Source organism: Crotalus tigris, unplaced genomic scaffold, assembly GCF_016545835.1.
Source record: "Crotalus tigris isolate CLP2741 ecotype Arizona unplaced genomic scaffold, ASM1654583v1 scf7180000017683.1919423, whole genome shotgun sequence".
Lineage (NCBI taxonomy): Eukaryota > Metazoa > Chordata > Lepidosauria > Squamata > Viperidae > Crotalus > Crotalus tigris.
This window is the reverse complement of record NW_024096563.1, coordinates 1,366,374-1,384,796: the sequence shown is the minus strand read 5'-3', so window position 1 is coordinate 1,384,796 and position 18,423 is coordinate 1,366,374. Positions and strand designations below refer to the sequence as shown.

General features: G+C 43.4%; 1 protein-coding gene across 1 annotated transcript; it reads left to right on the top strand.

Moving 5' to 3' along the window:
- The first annotated feature begins 954 nt into the window (after positions 1-954).
- TSPAN3 (tetraspanin 3) lies at positions 955-15,212 on the top strand. The gene is made up of 7 exons (XM_039337619.1): positions 955-1,112; positions 9,277-9,468; positions 10,340-10,414; positions 11,015-11,116; positions 12,361-12,513; positions 13,627-13,710; positions 14,319-15,212. The coding sequence occupies exons 1-7, from the start codon at positions 1,050-1,052 to the stop codon at positions 14,409-14,411; spliced, it is 762 nt and encodes a 253-aa protein (XP_039193553.1). The 5' UTR covers positions 955-1,049; the 3' UTR covers positions 14,412-15,212.
- Positions 15,213-18,423: the final 3,211 nt, after the last annotated feature.

The window sequence follows — 18,423 nt, the reverse complement described above, 5'->3', positions numbered from 1 at the left end:
AAAGCAAGCAAGGGTAGTACCAATAGTCATAGGCTCCTTGGGTGCAATCCCAAAACAACTGGAGCACCACTTGACCACCATTGGCATTGACAAATTCGCTATTAGTCAATTGCAAAAGGCGGCCTTATTAGGAACTGCTTCCATCCTGCGACGATACCTGTAATACCATCAAACATCCACATTCTGCCTATCCCAGGTCCTGGGTAAGGACTCGATAGGTAGACAAAATGCCAAATCCAGTCTGAACATCTGGCTGACTGTGCGATGATCCAAAATAATAATAATAATAGGACAAAAAGTCTGGATAGTGGACGTGGCAGTGCCTGGAGACAGCAGAATAGAAGAGAAAGAACTGGAGAAGATAACAAAATACAAAGACCTACAAATAGAAATAGAAAGACTGTGGCAAAAGCAAGCAAGGGTAGTACCAATAGTAATAGGCTCCTTGGGTGCAATCCCAAAACAACTGGAGCACCACTTGAACACCATTGGCATTGACAAATTTGCTATTAGTCAATTGCAAAAGGCGGCCTTACTAGGAACTGCTTCCATCCTGCGACGATACCTGTAATACCCTCAAACATCCACATCTGCCTATCCCAGGTCCTGAGTAAGGACTCGATAGGTAGAGAAAATGCCAAATCCAGTCTGAACATCTGGCTGACTGTGCGATGATCAATAATAATAATAATAATAATAATAATTAAAAGAACCCAAATCTTATTCCAGCTTGGAATGCTGGGCGTTGTAAATCCCAAGCCTATAAGGGCTCAAAGGAGCTTCCATTCGGCCGGACTACAATTCCCAGCAGCCCTCCGCATCACGTGGGAGATTCAGGCGGGCCCGCCCTTCGCCTCGCAAGCTGGGCCGCCGTCACGTGACGAGGCCAGAGGCCATTTTTAAGTCCCTACCCTCCTCCTTTTCCCCCCGCCGCTCCTGAAGCGGCTCCGCCTCCATCCGGGTCCTGGGCAGGGGTGGAGCTTGAGAGCGGCGGCTGAGGCGGCTGAGGCGGCCCGAGCGGGGCGGGAGGCCGCGGGACGGCGGCGGACATGGGGCAGTGCGGCATCACCTCCTCCAAGACCGTCCTCGTCTTCCTCAACCTCATTTTCTGGGTAGGCGGCCCGGGGAGCTCGCGAGGGCCCCTCCTTCCTTTCCGCCCTCGCTCCCTGGCGGGGACCAGGCCTCACTCGAGCCCGCGCCTGAGGTGGCGGGGGGGGGGCGGCCTCGTCCCTCTCCCCGCCCGCCCGCCCCGGGGGTCCCTTCTCGGCTTCTCCTTTCCGCCCTCGGAGGGTTTGGGGCCGGGGAGTCCGGGGGCGACCCCCCCCGCACACCCCGCTCTTTCCTGACGGGGAGGGGGGACCAGGCCCGGGGTCCTCCCTTAAGGGGAGGGGGGAGAGAGGAGGGTCCCGTAAGTGGGGGGGGGCCTTGAGCCTTCTTTATTCCTCCTTTCATCCCCTCAGTCCCCGCCCCCCCCCCAGGAAAGTGGGGCGGTGCCAGGCTTTTCCCTTTTGAGCTCATCCTTGCTGGGTTTCTACGGTGGGCGGGGGGGGGGCTGGTTGCGAGCTGCACAGAATTGGCTTTATTTAAAGGGAGGGGGGTTCACCCAGGTTTTGAAGTAAATAAATGTTCGGGTGGGGGACTGGGAGGGATGGAAGAAGGTATTACCTTAGGGGGGGCGTCTCCTGAGAGTCGCACAGGAAGGGGGGGTTGACTCTTCTTAATGCCCTCTTTTGATCCCCTCCGACATAGGAAAGTGGGGGGAGGTGCCAGGTTTTTCCTTCTTCTTTTTTTTTAACTTAATTGTTTCCGGGTGATTATAGCTTTGCTGGTAATGGGCCGCACAGAGTTGACCCGTCTCTCTATATATAGACAAGATAAGAATGGGCTGCAGCCATGTTTTAAGAAAAGAAAATGAATAACGTATCTAGGCCATCAGTGCTAAGTTTACAGGATTTGGGGGGGGGGGGAGAGAGAGAGAGAGAGAGAGAGAGAGAGAGAGAGAACAAAATTAATAAAATTATTCTTATTTTTGGGATACGCCTCTTCCCAAGGCAGAGAGAGAGAGAGAGAGAACAAACTTAATAAAATTATTCTTATTTTTGGGATACGCCTCTTCCCAAGGCAGTTGGAGGCAAAACTGCACTTGGTTGGCTCATCCCAAGTCATGGATGGATGGATAAATCGTTGTTTCATTTGATTGTTGGGCGATGCCATAAAGAAATAAAGGGCACTCCAGCCTCCTTGGGAGGAGGCAAGATGAGCATCCCCCATACTTACCAAAAACAACAACAACATGGGATACTGTCTCTGGAATGGGAGTCACAAAAAATGGGAGCAGGAGGGTCTGATGAGCAAACCTCAATTTATTACAGGAAGTAACCCAGAGGATCTGCCTGCTCCAAAATGTTGAGCTCAGATGTGATTTGGGAATTGGACCAAGGACAAAAAAAAAAAAAAGACAATACCTCTTTTCTTGGTTGTGTCACCCTCTCCTCAGACAAGATCTTTGTCTGCTTTTAAGAGCAGAGTTTCCACTGGGCTGAAAGCCTTATTAAGGCTGCAGGCGTCCTTAGCCTTGCATTCAGTTCATCCTTAAAGTAGATCAGCCGTCTCGGGCTTTAATCTGGCCTCGGCCAATCTGGGCATGGATGGCAAGGGGGTGGAAGGAGATAAAAGAGAATGGAAAGGCTCAAAAGGCTGCCTTTTATTCTGGGGCTCCTTTCATTGTGGCAACTAGACAGCCATCACTCAGGGAGGATTTAATTTAGAGTCCTGCAGTGTGGAGTTTGGGGGGGGGGTGCCTTGGTCGCCTAAATGGCTCTTTGTCATTCTGGAAGGAAAATTCAGAAGTCTCAATAAGGGAGAATATTTGTAGCTCAGGGTTGATGTGAGGGGTCCTCGGTGCTCTCTGAACGTGGTAATTTACTTGCAGATGTTTCATTACCCAAACTAGGTAACTTCATCAGAGCACTAGTTTGGGTAATGAAACGTCTGCAAGAAAACAACCAAGCTCAGAGGGCACCAAGGACCCCTCATTCAGAACTCTGGTAGCACCTTTTATTAAATAGTGTAAGTTTTTAAAAACTGCAGCTGACTTTATTGGATGCATAGACCGATAGTGTGAGCTGCATATCACAGAAACCGATGCCTTTTAATAAAATGTGTTAGTTTGAAATCAGCCAAACTCCAGATGTTTTTGTGACCATAGACTAACAGGGCTATGTTTGTGCTGCATGTAGAAGATCACAGAAATTGCTAAAGAGCAAGTAATTGAAAATTGCTATGTATGAGGTCACAGAAGTAAATTTTCTCCTAGTTAGTGATGCCATTTGAACTTTACACTATGCCGAAGATACTGCTGTGAGCTATACTGTTTGTATGAGTCTCATTTCCTAATTTCCTTGCCATTTTAGAGGAACCCTGTATATATAACAAACGGAGAAGTAAGGTTGAATAGTAAATAGCGCTATCGAAGCTGGCAAGGAAAGCTGATCCCCTCCTGTGAATCCATCTGGGCCTCTCCCATCTAGCTTCACATCTTTGCTCCAGCTTTTCTTCCCTCAGTTTAGAGACCAGGAACCTACCATGGTTGCTTAGCAACAGATAACTTCTGGGGTTAATCCCAGCCTAGAGAAATATGAATGGATGAAGGACCAGCACAGATCACATTTCTCAAGGATGGCCATCTCTGCCGCTTACATGAGCTCCTTCCAATCAAATTTCAGTTTGTTCCTTGATATTTCAAAATAATTTGAAATGTTCTGCATTTGTAGAGCATATTAAAATGATGTGTACATGTTAGTACAGCAAGAATGCAGTTAAGCTGGATAAAAGAGGAAGAGCATCGTGCTATGAACTTGGGAGTCACAAGAGCTGATTGCTTGAAAGAACATAGCTTCAAACCATGATAGTAAATAAACAGTGCAGACTTTTGGAGCTGATGAGTTGGAATTTAATTCCTGTCATTCCAGATTCATTCTCCCAGCTATTTTAAAAATAGACCTTAGAAAGGGGCAAAGAAGGCCTTAAAGCTATACAAACAAAAATATTGCTGTGAGTAATGCTTATATGGTTTTTTAAACAGTTAATGTCCAGCTTTTTCAGTGATGAATGATTATTCCCATATAGATATATCCCTTATTTGTATATTAACTAAATATCAGATAAAGCCCTGATTGGTCTTCTAGTTTTTTGACTGCACTTTTGAAATGCTGTGAAAGAACTGCAAAGGAACTCTGATGGCAACTTACTTTTATCTTCACGAGGCTCTTAATTATATTCATTCTATTCTATGTTATTTTCAGGACTTCAAGGTGACTTACAGATCACCTCTTCTTCTAGTTTTTCCCTGTAACAGCCTTGTAGGTTGGGCTGAGTGAAAATGACTGGTCTAAAGTTAGCTAGGATCTTCCATGATTGAAGGGGATGTTGAAACTGGGTGCCCTTCTAATTCAACATATCACCATTACATCACCCTGATTTTCATGATGCACTGAACAGTCTGAACAGATTTTTTAAAAAATTCTCTTTAAACATAACGTGGACTATGTTCTAAGTATATCAGATAAAGGTAATTAAACTGGTTTAGATATCACTTTTGTGAGCGGTACATTCTCTAGAACAGGGGCCTCCAGCCTTGGCAATTTTAAGACTTATGGACTTCAATTTCCAGAATTCCTCAGCCAGCCATAATGGGGATAACATTGAGATTTTAAGGTAGTGTTATAAAACACCCAAACATTTCTTTTGTATGATTGTGTAATTTTGGCCTTCTTGGTAAGGCTTACGAATAAGATTTGTATGTTTTGCAAAAAACAAAGTAACTGCATGCTCAGCAATTACTGTAAGTGGAAACGCATGTGATTTTTCTGATTTGTTCTGTTTTTTGTTTTTAGACCACAAAGATGGTTTGTCATAAGCTAAATGAAATTTCATGTGCTGAACAAATGTTTAATACTACAAAAAGTTAGAACACGGCTTGCTGTGCTTTAAGAAATAAGTCAATGAGCAGGAAGTACTTTTAGATGTTCTTAAATCATCCTGAAAGTGCTAAATGGTACATTTTTGTGAGGATAGTTAAACAGACAGTGGTCTATAATATAGATTTTCCTTCACAGAGTAGCTTATTTATTAGAAAAACAATGACAGGGGCATTTTTCTAAGTTCATTTTCTGTGACTCTAGTATTCCTGAAGTGAATTATATGGTATAATTCCCAGGGAAACTTAGAAATGCTTGAAGTAGCAGGCACACATCATCAGTATCAGTTAAGGGTTTATGAAAAAAAAATACTGCATTACTGCTGCTAATTTTTCACATAGCTTGCTAAAATGTTTGTGTGAAAACTAGTCTTTTGAATGAAAATATAGTACTGTTAGAATCATTCAGCCATTACAATTACAGTTCATCATCTTCTAAGTCAGCGGTTCCCAACCTTTGTGTGACGGCAAACCCCGTCACTAACGCGCCGCGCATGCGCGGCGGCACCCCCTGAGGGGGAAAAATGGCGGATCGCGTTGTTTGGCGACCTCCGTAAAATGGTCGTTCGACCCCAAATGGGGTCGCGACGCATAGGTTGAGAACCGCTGTTCTAAGTGGAAAAAGTAATAGGACTAAGAGATATCTAGTGAATTGATTGGAAACAAAAAGATTCAGATCCCTTGATTTACAGAAGTCATTGTGGCAAAATATGATAAAAGAAAATAAAAGAACACTAAATGCTAAAATGTACAGATTCTTTCTAATTTTTCCTTGTATCTAATGAAGTGGACTGGGACCTGCAGAAACGTGTGTGAAAATAAATTGCTAAGACTTTATAAGATGCCACAAGATTTACAGTGCTTTCCTGCAGGAATCTCTATAATTTGTTATTCTTTTGAGTAATGATGGCCTGGATGTACAACTCTGTAAAAATAATAGAAATGTGTGACAACTGTAGAAGCAGATTAATGAAATGGAGCACAGATAGTCCTGTTGGCAGCTGTAAATCACAAGAGCCTGTATGTATAATGTTGAATTGTCAGGTGCTGGGATGGCCAAATAGTTGTTTCCTGTCTTGCTTTTTTGGGTTAAGAAGGAGCTGTCTCTTGCTCAACTGCTATGGAAAAACTCACTTGTCTTGATAGTAAAATCCAATAGGACTCCTCTTTATATTAACAAATGTGTTAATATAAAGGAAGCGTTTTCACCTCCTAGCCTTTTATTGCTCCACATGCCTAAGATTTTATTTTATTTTTCATAAAGGAAGTATTTCCCAGCTAGCCTTTCATCGGTCAGCATGCCTAAGACCTTACTTGAATTGAACATAGGTTTTAAAACATGGCCAAGTTAGTGTTCATATAGCATGTAACAAACTTTGAATTGTACTCAAACCACTGGCCATTTTCCAGAAAAACATATAAATACTGTCACATGTATGTACCTCAGCTACGGCTGCATCAATGAACAGGTTTCATTGGGCTCCAAATCCATGAATTATTACTAGATAGAAACTTGAGAACCTCTACTAATGTTCTCGCTAAACGTAATTTGAACACAGTTTTGGGAGAGTCCTTAATTGGGAACAATGGGCCATAGTTGCTTGAAATGCATCAGTAAATGTGTCGATCTAGGCATTTCTCCAGATACTTTTTCATAGCCGTTTTGAATTGCATAACCACCTTGGAAGGTGGTTTCCTTTGTACAATCCAGGAACCTGGTAGCGCTGAAGATTCAGTTCAGATTACAAAGCCATGTGACCCAGCACAGCAGAGAATAAGGGCATTGTTCAGATCTTTCTCTCCCTCTGCATACCTTTCTCTTTTATTTTGCTCCATGTCTCTGCTGCACTTTATCTCTACCCTTAACAAAGTGGGCCTTTCTTGAGAGAAATGCCTTTGTAACTGATAACTGTTCTGACTGATGTTGATCATTTCTACCCTCTTTTTCCAGTCCTGATGTTCAAAAATGTTGTGTTTTGAAATGCCAGTTGCTGAGAAAGTCAATGAAAGACTGTTTTGTGTGTCGGCTTTCCAAAACCTGGTCAGACACGTAAGGAAAACCGAATACTGACCTGGCTAAGCCTTTGGTGATGTCCAGAAGAATTCATCTTCAGGAACATTTTTTTTTTTTAATTTTCAAATACATCCTTCAAGTAGCTCAGACAGACAGAACTAGGAGCTGTCATGAGTAGGATACATTATGCCCAGTTGTAAAATAGGAAAACGAAATCTATATGCAGAAACAAATGAAAGCTTGCATAAGATGCTCTTAATTACAGTACTGCATTAATGCAAAGTCATAGATTCTGTGTCTTCTTTACTTGAGGTGATGTCAGACAGATCATGTTTTGTTAAATGCGTATTGATTTATATAAAGTTATATAGTGGATTATTTTTTCTTCTAATGAAATCTAACAAATTAGTGCCTAAATAAATTAGGACCTGATAATCTGAGGCTTTTTTGTGATGGCAAAAAATACAGATATGTCATTAAAGTACAAAAGGAAGAGAGGAGTCTGCTCCAGAATCTTTCTAGGCTTTCCTTTTCTTTTCTTTTCTTTTTTTCGCCATCCAGCATCTCTAATGATGAGAGAGATGATACCATTAACAAGCTATTTTTGTGCTCCATTGCTAGGCAACCGTTAATAATTATAGTATTCCCCATCTCTTGGCTGGTTCTCAAATCCGAAAGAACTTAAAATGTTGCACTCTAAAAATTTGAATTTCTTGGTTGACTGTGTACAAAAACCATTGGCTGTATTAATTCGTGCTCATGGGAATAGGTTCATTCCATTTATGTTACTGTCACAATACTATAAATAGAGAGATTAAAAGCCTCAGCAACTGATTTATGACTGATGAATCATTGCTGAGTTAATCTTTGATCCTTGCTTAGACACCACATGTACCTTATTTGGCTCACACAGAATGCGCACGTTTGGCTTGGCTTTTGAGTTTGGCTTACTGTATTGTGTTGTGTGAAATTAGTGATTGTAGCTCATAAACAGTTGTTTATAGTTGAGTATTTGTGCCAGTCAGTGTTGATTTATTCAATAAACCATAATTAAGTTGTGGCATAATGTGTGCGAGCACAGCTTTCCTCCATCTAAAGAACATCTGGAGTAATTGGCAACAGATCTAAAGCTTAACTGGCAGTTTTTCCCAACCTAGTCCAGGATCTGACTCTGGAACTATACATGCAAGTTGGTACAAGTTTATGCACACCGATCGTCGATAAGCATTTGGACAAAGTTGGTGGGGTGATTTAACTCATAATCTTGAAACTTCTCTACCATATAGGGAAATGAAATGTTTCTGCTTTAATGTGTTTTTTTGCAAATAGATCCCCATGACTGTCGCCATGTGCTTTTGATTCCTTCCCAGGACAGAAGAGGCTGGTTTCCCTCCAAACATATTTTGAGATTATTGTTGTTGTTAATTGTGAAGTCGTGTCCGACCCATCGCGACCCCATGGACAATGTTCCTCCAGGTCTTCCTGTCCTCTACCATCTTCTGGAGTCCATTGAATTCACGCCTACTGCTTCAGTGACTCCATCCAGCCATCTCATTCTCTGTCGTCCCCTTCTTCTATTGCCCTCAATCTTTCCCAGCATTAGGCTCTTCTCCAGTGAGTCCTTCTCATTAGGTGGCCAAAGTATTTGAGTTTCAACTTCAGGATCTGGCCTTCTAAAGAGCAGTCGGGGTTGATCTCCTCTAGGACTGACCGGTTGGATCGCCTTGCAGTCCAGGGGACTCACAGGAGTCTTCTCCAGCACCAGAGTTCAAAGGCCTCCATTCTTTGTTGCTCAGCCTTTCTTATGGTCCAACTTTCACATCCATGGATTAGTGATGTGAATTTTAAGTCTACTCCTGTCTTAACTGCAGTAAAAAACAGAGGGGGGGGGGAAAGGAGGGCCAATTGATGTTTTTTCTTGGTTTGAAAAGTTCCTTCTCAGTAGTTAGGGTAAACGCTTCGGTTGTGTGTCCTTATTTCCACTGATATTGAATGAAAAATGAAATGCGGGCATATCTGTTAAGGGCATCTTCATACAAATTCAAAGAATAGGTCATAGTTACCGTCACATTTAACCATTGGCTTGTAACTTTAAGCAGGCTGTACTTGCCACTGTGGAATTGCGTAATGCGAATTACAAAGCATGGAATAACAGAAAAACTCTCCTGCCCCCAATCCCCCTCTTCCAAACTTGAGCTTACAATACCGGGGTCAGCCTTAGTGGTAGAGACCAAGGAGGTCTTCTGAGTGGCTTTTATTTTTCTTCGTTTCCTTTGTTTCCTAGGCTGCTGCAGGCATCCTGTGCTATGTGGGGGCTTACGTCTTCATCACCTACGATGACTACGATCACTTCTTTGAAGATGTCTACACGCTCATCCCTGCAGTGGTCATCATAGCGGTGGGGACACTTTTATTTATCATCGGTCTGATTGGCTGCTGTGCCACAATCCGGGAAAGCCGCTGTGGCCTCGCCACGGTAAGTTTAATATTAGGAAGCAATTTCCTGTGTGATGGGCTTTCTCTGGACGCACGCGCACACACCGCCTTCCAGCTGACTTTGTACATTTTTGTTTGGCCTCTTTGAAATATACACTGTCAGCTCCTACAGCAGACTGTAACCTGGTTAAAGCAGCAGAAAGATGCATCTGAAACCGAACACCTTATTAATGAGTAAAGCATCAGCCTGCCTACAAGGCATATCGGATTCCATTCGGGTATCTCTAGCTCAAGGGGGGGGGAAACTGCGTTTGAAATGCTAGAAAGCCCATTATACATTAATGTAAGCAGTCCTGTGCTGTTCTTCCCTCCCCCCAAGTTAGTCAGCCTTTGAAGTTGTTCTTGTGATATGAATAATAAAACAGTCTCCTTTTATAAAAAAAAAATCTTCAGCAGCAAAACAAGAAGCAAAGCTGTTTTTATCAGTTTCTTTAGATGATCAATACATAAATGCTTCCAAATACCTTAAGAATTTGGTCTTGTAAAAGAGGTGTGTAAACAGAGGCTCATTCGTGTTAAAATCACAGAAATAAGGCCCTGCAAGGAATTGGGCAGATGATTGACGATTAGGAACCTGGTGAGCAGTTTAGCTTCTTATGTTGTCATGCTGGCTTCCTGATCAACTAAAAGGAGTTTGATAAATCCCTGGTTCTTATTCCCCATCCCGTTGATTTCCTGGGTATTGCTATAGCCTGCTCTTGCTGTGTAGTTTTTAAGTTGAAATATATAGTTCAGCTAGAGAGTCTACCTTTGTCCCTTCACCTGAAGGGAATGGACCAACAGCCAAAAATAGCAATGTGTATATTTCGTTATGCTTGTGAATGAACATAAATTTTATTTCTTTCTTCCAGTTTGTGATCATTCTTCTGTTGGTTTTCATCACAGAAGTGGTGGTAGTGGTTCTGGGCTACATCTACAGAGCAAAGGTAATTATCTCTCTTCTGAAGTGCTGATACATAATTAGCTCTGGTAGCTTTATTCGAGCTTTGATACCAGCTGTGGTTTTGTGAAGCAAAATTGTGGGAAGTTCTTGGATTAAATTAAAAGCAACGTGCTTCTTGAGAAGTAATCAGAAATCCTCGGAGTTCAATAATGTTGCAAGCCAAGCAGTTGAATGTTTTACACAAGGGTTAAAAATACGGATTTTCCTTCCCTTTTTTAAAAAAAAGTCTTAAAGTCCTGTAGAAAATGTTTTTTAAAGCTCTGAAATAAATCCCTGGGGACTTTGCTGCTTTTAAGGGTGTCTGGGAACATAGAGACTTTGACCAGCTTCAGAAATGTAGCAACATGGATAGGAGAAAATACCCAGCATTCAACCCATTTGTCCCTCTAGACTTGTGGGATACAGAAAACAGAGCTTGGCCAGGAGATCTCAAGAAGACAAATGATAGCATTCAAGAAGCCCTTTAGAGCCAACCCCACACAAAGCCTTTCTGCAAAGCACTGGGTCAGTTTGGATGGCCGGCTGGGGTAGCAGGCTCCTGCTGCCCACAGAGAGAAAGTTTAACCTGTGTTTGTTCTATCAGGTGGAGGCCGAAGTGGATCACAGCATTAAGAAAGTGTACGACACGTACAATGGAACAAACCCAGATGCTGCCAGCCGGGCGATTGATTATGTGCAGAGGCAGGTAAGAGTCAGTACAAACACAGCTGTTGGTGCCAAAGGTACAGAAATTGTTTTCCTCCAGTACAGGCCCTCCCTTCCCATGACACCACAGCTACTAGATGATGTACAGAACCAACCTTCCTTCCTTCCTTCCTTCCTTCCTTCCTTCCTTCCTTGTCTGTCCTCAGGAAACTTGACCTTTTCTCTTCACCCTTCTTGCTGATGTCTCTTTCTTTGTGTTTCGCCCTTCTCTGCTGCAGTCAGAAGCAGCATGGGCCAGGCCCAGATTTTAGAGGGTATTTGGGGGCTGGAAGCCAGCTTAGGCTGCATGTACTGATAACGAGCTGTGCTTGCTATCTCATTTAACAACCTTTCAAAGTTGTGATGGTGTTAAAAACAACAGCTTTGCAATGAGCCCTTGCAGCATAGCATGGTTTCTAGCCAACTTGCGACAAGCCCCTAATGGAGAAAGCAGAAGTGAAGCCCCAAGCCACTGCCACTCCATGATGTCTCGCTTTATGACTTCAGTGACTCACTTAACAACCAAATGGGAAATTACATTGTAAAGCCTGTCACTTCCACTTAGCCACCCTGGTGCTTGGCGACAGAGTTGGCTGTCCCAATTGTAGTCTCTAAGCAAGGACCGGCTGTAAGGAATAAATTCCATTTATTAATGAAACAATGCATCTATTAAGATTTTAGTATTAATCTTAATTTCCGGTTTAATTTGGTTTTACACATTTTTAAATCTTCTTTTAAAATTGCTGGGGAGTTAGAGTATACTCTCCCCCTGGAGGAAGATCTTGCTTGTTTGTGGGTATCTGAAGGGTGCGGGAAGAAAACAAGCCTTGCCACGTGCGGATTCTTCAAACGGATGGAGGGCAACATCTGTGATAATGACAGACCCTGCAGAAATGCTGCTGGGAGAGAAAACATGACATTTCCCAGATGACGCTGTGTGTTTTGAAACCAGCCTTTGTCAACGTTCTGAGTCATTTTGGAAAGGGAAAAGACCCTGTGGTTTGGGCAGAATTAGATATAATTGCAAATAAGAGAGATGCAGTCCTCCTGCTCCCAAACATTGTGTGTGGGTGGGGTGTTGTTTATTTATTTAGCTGGCTGAGGAATTCTGGGAGTTGAAGTCCACGGGTCTGAAAAAGTTGCAAAGGTTGGATATCCGTGTTTTAGTTAATCGTGTGCCTGAAAGTATTGCATGAGTTCTCAAAAAAAAAAAAGACTTCATTTTCTGGATGCATTCTGTTGCAGCTGCACTGCTGTGGGATCCACAACTTCACCGACTGGGAAGTGACCGCCTGGTTCAAAGAAACGAAAAACCACAGTGTGCCCCTCAGCTGTTGCAAGGCCTCTGTCAGCAACTGCACGGGAAGCTTAGCTCGTCCTGCAGACCTTTATTCTGAGGTTACTGTCTTGTCTTCATTTTGCCAGATTGTCGATAAAAGCTTATGTTGGAAGGAGACTAAGGATTTGTGCAAGTCCAGATCTTCATTTTAATCCAGCCCGATAACCATGCCATTGTAGCTCTGTTAATTAAGATCCTATTGTTTAATTAGAAATCAAGTGGTCATCTCTATATGGGTTGGGCGTGCCCTCTCTATATAGGCTTCATTCTTTTAGAGCAGGGGTCCCCAACCGTGGCAACGTGAAGACTTGTGGACTTCAACTCCCAGAATTCCCCAGCCAGCAGGCTGTCTGGAGAATTCTGGGAGTTGAAGTCCACAAGTCTTCACGTTGCCACGGTTGGGGACCCCCGTTTTAGAGGACTTCATTTTGAAAATATTTTTGTCCCACCTTGGAGAATTCAGACATTTATAAACTCTTTATAAGAAGCAGCTTTCAATGCTATTTTCCCACTGTTGTCCATACCATTCTGCTACTGTTCCAGCCCTTTTATAATATACTGCAAATAAAACTCCTTTTTCTGACCTTGTAATCCCTTAATTTGGGGTAGGGTCAGGGCAGCTGGATGGAGCTGAGCGCTTACTGGCTGGATGCCCTTCCTGATGCCACGCGGAGTTCGTAGCAAATATTTTTCCTTTCCAACTCAGGATAGAAACCTCTGCCGTGACCGAGGATTGGACTCTCAACCTTCTGAGTGAGAGGCGAGCATCTTTGCCACTAGGCCACAATGCCGCCCTTATAATGTACTGCATAGAATATAGTTCCTATATGTTGTGTGGGGGCATGTTTGGGCAGTAATTAAATTTGCTTTCTATTGTTACATTGTATAAGGAAGTGTCTTGCCTTGATTATTATAATTTACCGGTACCTGCTTATGTTGTGTGTGTCTTTCCCTTTGTATTATGTTGTGTATTTTTTTTATTTACCTTTACTACGCTTAGTTAGAAATGACTGTCACTACTGCCCTCATACATATTAAAAAAATACAATTAAATATACATTTTATAAATTCCGTGGATATCGAAGTGTTGGGAGATTGCAGCTGTTCCAGAATGCAGCATTACTCAGCTTGAAAAATAGTTTCCTCAACTGACAGACTCCTTTGTTTTTCAGGGGTGTAAAGTGTTGGTGGTAAAGAAGCTACAGGAGATCATGATGTACGTTATCTGGGCTGCCTTGGCATTTGCTGCTATTCAGGTAGAGTTCAGCACTCTGGTTTCTTCTACTTAGATTAAAAATAAAACTCTTAATTTTCTCTGCTTGGACGCATAAACGCCCTTCGAAAAGTTGCAAATAGTTAAGGCCGTTCCAGCAAGGTCGGCTAATATTTGATGACAGTTTACAGCTTTTGAGCACAAAAAAACATAATTGCAACCTTGTAAAAATGTGAAATGAGGTCATTTCCAGGATTTATAGCTCAGCTGTGTTTTCTCAAGGTCCGTGTAAATAGCGTCTTGGACACAAAGCACACAAATGTCAGGACATTACAACTGTTGTAAAAAAGAAGGGGAAAAAAGCCTTAGATGAGCAGACACAAGCAAACAACAACAACCCCTCAACCCCATCACCTTCTTTTCAATAAAACCACAGAATAAACTCAGGATTGTTTTTAAGGGGGCTTGTCTTGCAGGGGCAAAAGTAATTCCAGGCTGCAGAACCAAACAAGGGTAGAGCCCAGATGTCCTGAAGCAAAGTAGGTTGCAATCTGCATTGTGTCTCTGCGTCCCCAGTCAGCTTACCAAAAACCAATTCTTAATTTAAATCATGCTGCTCAGTACTCCGTTTCCTTCTCTTCCCCCTTGTAGCTGCTGGGCATGCTCTGTGCCTGCGTTGTCCTCTGCAGGAGGAGTCGGGATCCTGCTTACGAGTTGCTCATCACCGGGGGAACTTACGCCTAGAAGAAGCCGCAGGCGAAGCGTGAAGTCCGTTTCCTCTGCTCAGAAGCTAGCTTGGCAGCGTCACCGGCCACAGTGGTTCCACTGACTCTGACTTGGTAGCAATCACCTCTTTCTTAAACCTGGACAATTAGCACCTCCACCGGTGACGGGCAAAGCTTGGCTTTCAGTCCCTTCCATATTACCAACTCCCGCGCCTTTGGCCAGCTTCCCACTTATCTGTCCATGGTAGCCCACCAAATAACACTAGTTTTTTAACCATTTTATTTTAAATGGCATGAAAGCTACGGGTGACCTAAGTATGGTTTTAAAAGGTTGCAGTGATTTATTCTTGCGTCCTTCAGAGCTTGTTGGGTGGCATCACCAGTCAGAGTTGTGCGAGGGAAGTCACTTATCTTAATTTTGTGAGATTTAATTCTGCTGCTGCTTGCCTCTCACCAGTGTTTTTGTCTTGGTTTTTTTTTTTTAAAGCAAAGCATTAAGTCCAGTCCAGAACACTACAAAACGACTGCTAATCAGAATTTTAGAATCCTATTAGTGCATCTCTCGACTTCCTTAAATTCAAATGAACAAACTTTCCGAATTTTAGCGTGTTTAAAAAAATATGAGCTGGCTTTTTCAGGAGTGTAATGTCCACACTTCTGTTCTATAATGAAATTTTCATTTTTTACTATAATGGGTCTGTCTCTGTATCGAGTGACTTGTTATCCTAGAGTAGCAAAGTAGAATGTGATAAAGTGAAATGTAAATAGGAAACAGGAAACCAAATTAAATAAATCTTCTGTACATCTCCCCCAAACTAAACGATGGTTAACCTTTTTAATCGTTGTTTTTGAGAGTTTTATCCAGTGCTGCACCGTTTTCCATACACTGTACAATGACTTATACGGATGAATTTTAAGTCTGGGCCTGTCCTGGTTGCAGTAAAAGACCAAGAGGAAAAAAGAGGTCAGTTGAGATTGGTTTGCCTTAGTCTGAAAATATTCTCATGCTTAGATTGCTTGTCCTCATTTCCACTAATATTGAATGAAAAATTATTTTTTTCCCACAGACTGCAGGTTATCAGAGCTGATCATCCTTGCTCATAAACCCTCCAAATTTCCCTGTTACCTGATCTGTCTCAGAGTGCTGTGTGGAGGTCCGTATCCATCAGCCTCACCTGAAGCAATAGATCAGGGACAGCATAAAGCGGGGCAGCTTTAAGACTTGTGGTCTTCAGTGATGCATGACTGGCTGGGGAATTCTGGGAGTTGAAGTCCACAAGTCTTAAAAGTTGCCCAGGTTGGACATCCCTCCGTTAAATGTTCTCGGATGGAGAACGTGGAGACTTCTCCGTGTAAAGTCAGGTCATGGAGAAGATGAAGGGCAGTTTTTCTCCCCTAACTGCTACGGACAGGTCTCCCTGCCAGCGGAGGAGAAAAATCCCAGAGCCTCTCCTCTAAAACCTTTGCGTTTATTTTGCCTAAAGTACGGCCACCTCCAACTCTTGCTGATGCCCAGGAAACCTTTCCCGCTGGGCATACGTGTCCCATGTTTTAACATCCCTTCAATGGCCCTTTCCTCACTCGTGTTTTTTTTTTTTTTAAACTCCATAGAAATGTGAGAAGATGACCGTAGTTGGTGTTCCCGTCAAAAAATAAGCAACTGAATAGGACCTCGATGGAGTTGCAGCATTTTAAAAGGTTTAGGCAGTGTTCTCCCCTCTCGCAAGGTCAGGACGTTGGCTGCCAAAGCCCCCCACTGCCGGGAGAAACCAGCAGTTTGTAAGAAAGGGAGAGAGGAGGAGGTGTTTTCTGCTCTGAAAACGTCCTCCCTGGGTTCCCCCAGCGTGGCTGAGCCCTCTTGCTTTTGACGAGGAGATCTGAAGTACCTGCTCTTTTCTCTTGAAAGGCAGCGGTTTTATTCCCACATCTTTGAGCCCCCGAGAGGAGGGGAAAGGTTGCCGCTTTCCCACAAGGTCCAGCTTTGGGGTCCGCCAGCCCGCCCCCCCCCCCCGCAGCACGATCCTTCCTTGCCTGAATGCAGATTCCCCAACCTAAAAGATCTCTCAGGCACTCCCCTCTTCCCACCATCCATCAAATCAGTTACAAACACACACACACCGACAAGCCATCCCACTGCCTCGCTCCTGCTTTCTGGTTGTGAAGCATATCTTGCTAGCAGCTTTTCTTGGCAAAGGAACCAAATTGTACAGATGGGTGTGATGTGAGCCCATTGACTAAGCCAGGGGTCCTCAACCTGGGCAACTTTAAAACTTGGGGATTTCAACTCCCAGAATTCCTCAGCCAGCTTTGCTGGCTGAGGAATTCTGGGAGTTGAAGTCCACAAGTCTTAAAGTTGTCCAGGTTGAGGACCCCTAGCCTAAAGGAAGAAATGTTCTTGCAGGTGCTCCTCAACATTCAACCCCAATTGAGCCTAAATCGATGTTGCTAAGCGAGACATTCGTTAAGTGAGTTTTGCTCCATTTTACGACCTTCCTTGCCACAGTTGTTCAACGAACCACCGCAGTTGTCAAACGAGTAACAGTTGTGGAGTGAAATCTGGCTTCCCCCACTGACTTTGCTTGTCTGAAGTTCACAAAAGGGGATCACATTACGCCGGGACACTGCGACCATCATAACTAGGAGTTAGTTGCCAAGCGTCTGAATTTTGATCACACGGACCATGAGGATGCCGCAACATAAGTGTGAAAAACGGTCGTAAGTGCCCCTGTAACTTTGAGCGGTCACTAAACGAACTCGTAAGTCGAGGACTAGCTGTATTAAGCTTCCTTGCTTACAAGTGACATGCTCAAGGGAGAAGAAAAGCGGGGTGAAAGGACGAGATTGGACCTTCGTGGTCCCTACTATGGTGCTTTCTGGAGAATTCCCTGCTTAATACCCATACAGATGGTCCTTGATTTACAACGGGTTGCCTAATGACCATTTAAAGCTAGAACTGTCTTTAAAGCAGATTTACAATCCAGATTCAAAGTTGTGATGGTTGGGCCCCCTCCACAGCCCAGGGCGTCAGCACCATGGCTGCATTTACAACTATTTTCAGCATCCCACGGTCACATGTCTGCAGTTTACAACAGTTTTGCTGAAAAATATGCACGTCTGGAACTCTAGGCGAGGGTGTCCAATCTTGGCAACTTTGGGTGGATGGAGAATTCCGGGAATTGAAGTCAAGTCTTAAACTTGCCAACGTTGGACCCTCCCAGATAATTTGAAGTCATAGATGGCCACTGCAATTATGGATTGCACTGGATAAATAATAGATGTAATGCTATGATAATAATGTTGGAAGAGACCTTGGAGGTCATCTAGTCCAACTGCAGGAAACCCTATACCTTTTCAGACAAACGGCTGTCCAGTCTCTTCTTAAAAACTTCCAGAGTTGAAGCGTTCACCACTTCTGGAGGCAGATTGTTCCACTGGTTAAATGTTCTCACTGTCAGGAAGTTTCTCCTTAGTTCTAGGTTGCTTCTCTCTTTGCTTAGTTTCCATCTGTTGCTTGTTGTCCTGCCTTCAGGCGCCTTGGAAAATAGCTTGACTGCCTCTTCTTTGTGGCAGCCCCTGAGATATTGGAACACTGCTATCGTGTCCCCCCTCGTCCTTCTCTTCGTTAAACTAGACATACCTAATTCCAGCAGCCGTTACTTATATGATTTAGCTTCCAGTCCCCTGATCATCTTTGTTCTTCTCTTCACTCTTTCTAGAGTCTCGACATCTCAACATACTGAATATTAACGCCTGCCATCATTTCTGCCCACAGGTGTGTTCTCATTGAAACAGCATAAAAAGTTCTGACAACATTTAATGTGGGGAAAGGACTCTCTGGGAGAGATCTTGTGGTTATTTTTTGAACTCCCTTCTCACGGTTTGGGGTCAGATTCTCAGCTGCTCAAAGTTCAAATGTTGGCGTCCAAATGTTGGCATCCGTGTGCATTACTAGAACAATTGCAGCTGCATTTTCAGTGAACAGCTGAGAATCTGAGATGGTCGCATTTAGGGCAGAGCCACCCATCTCCCCA

What these genes read in the sequence shown, in the direction of transcription:
- TSPAN3 (XM_039337619.1), top strand. Translation starts at nt 1,050, where the DNA reads ATGGGGCAGTGCGGCATCACCTCCTCCAAGACCGTCCTCGTCTTCCTC. An exon ending in GCCGCTGTGGCCTCGCCACG is followed by an intron (nt 9,469 to 10,339) that starts GTAAGTTTAATA and finishes TCTTTCTTCCAG; the next exon opens with TTTGTGATCATTCTTCTGTT. An exon ending in CTGCAGACCTTTATTCTGAG is followed by an intron (nt 12,514 to 13,626) that starts GTTACTGTCTTG and finishes TTTGTTTTTCAG; the next exon opens with GGGTGTAAAGTGTTGGTGGT.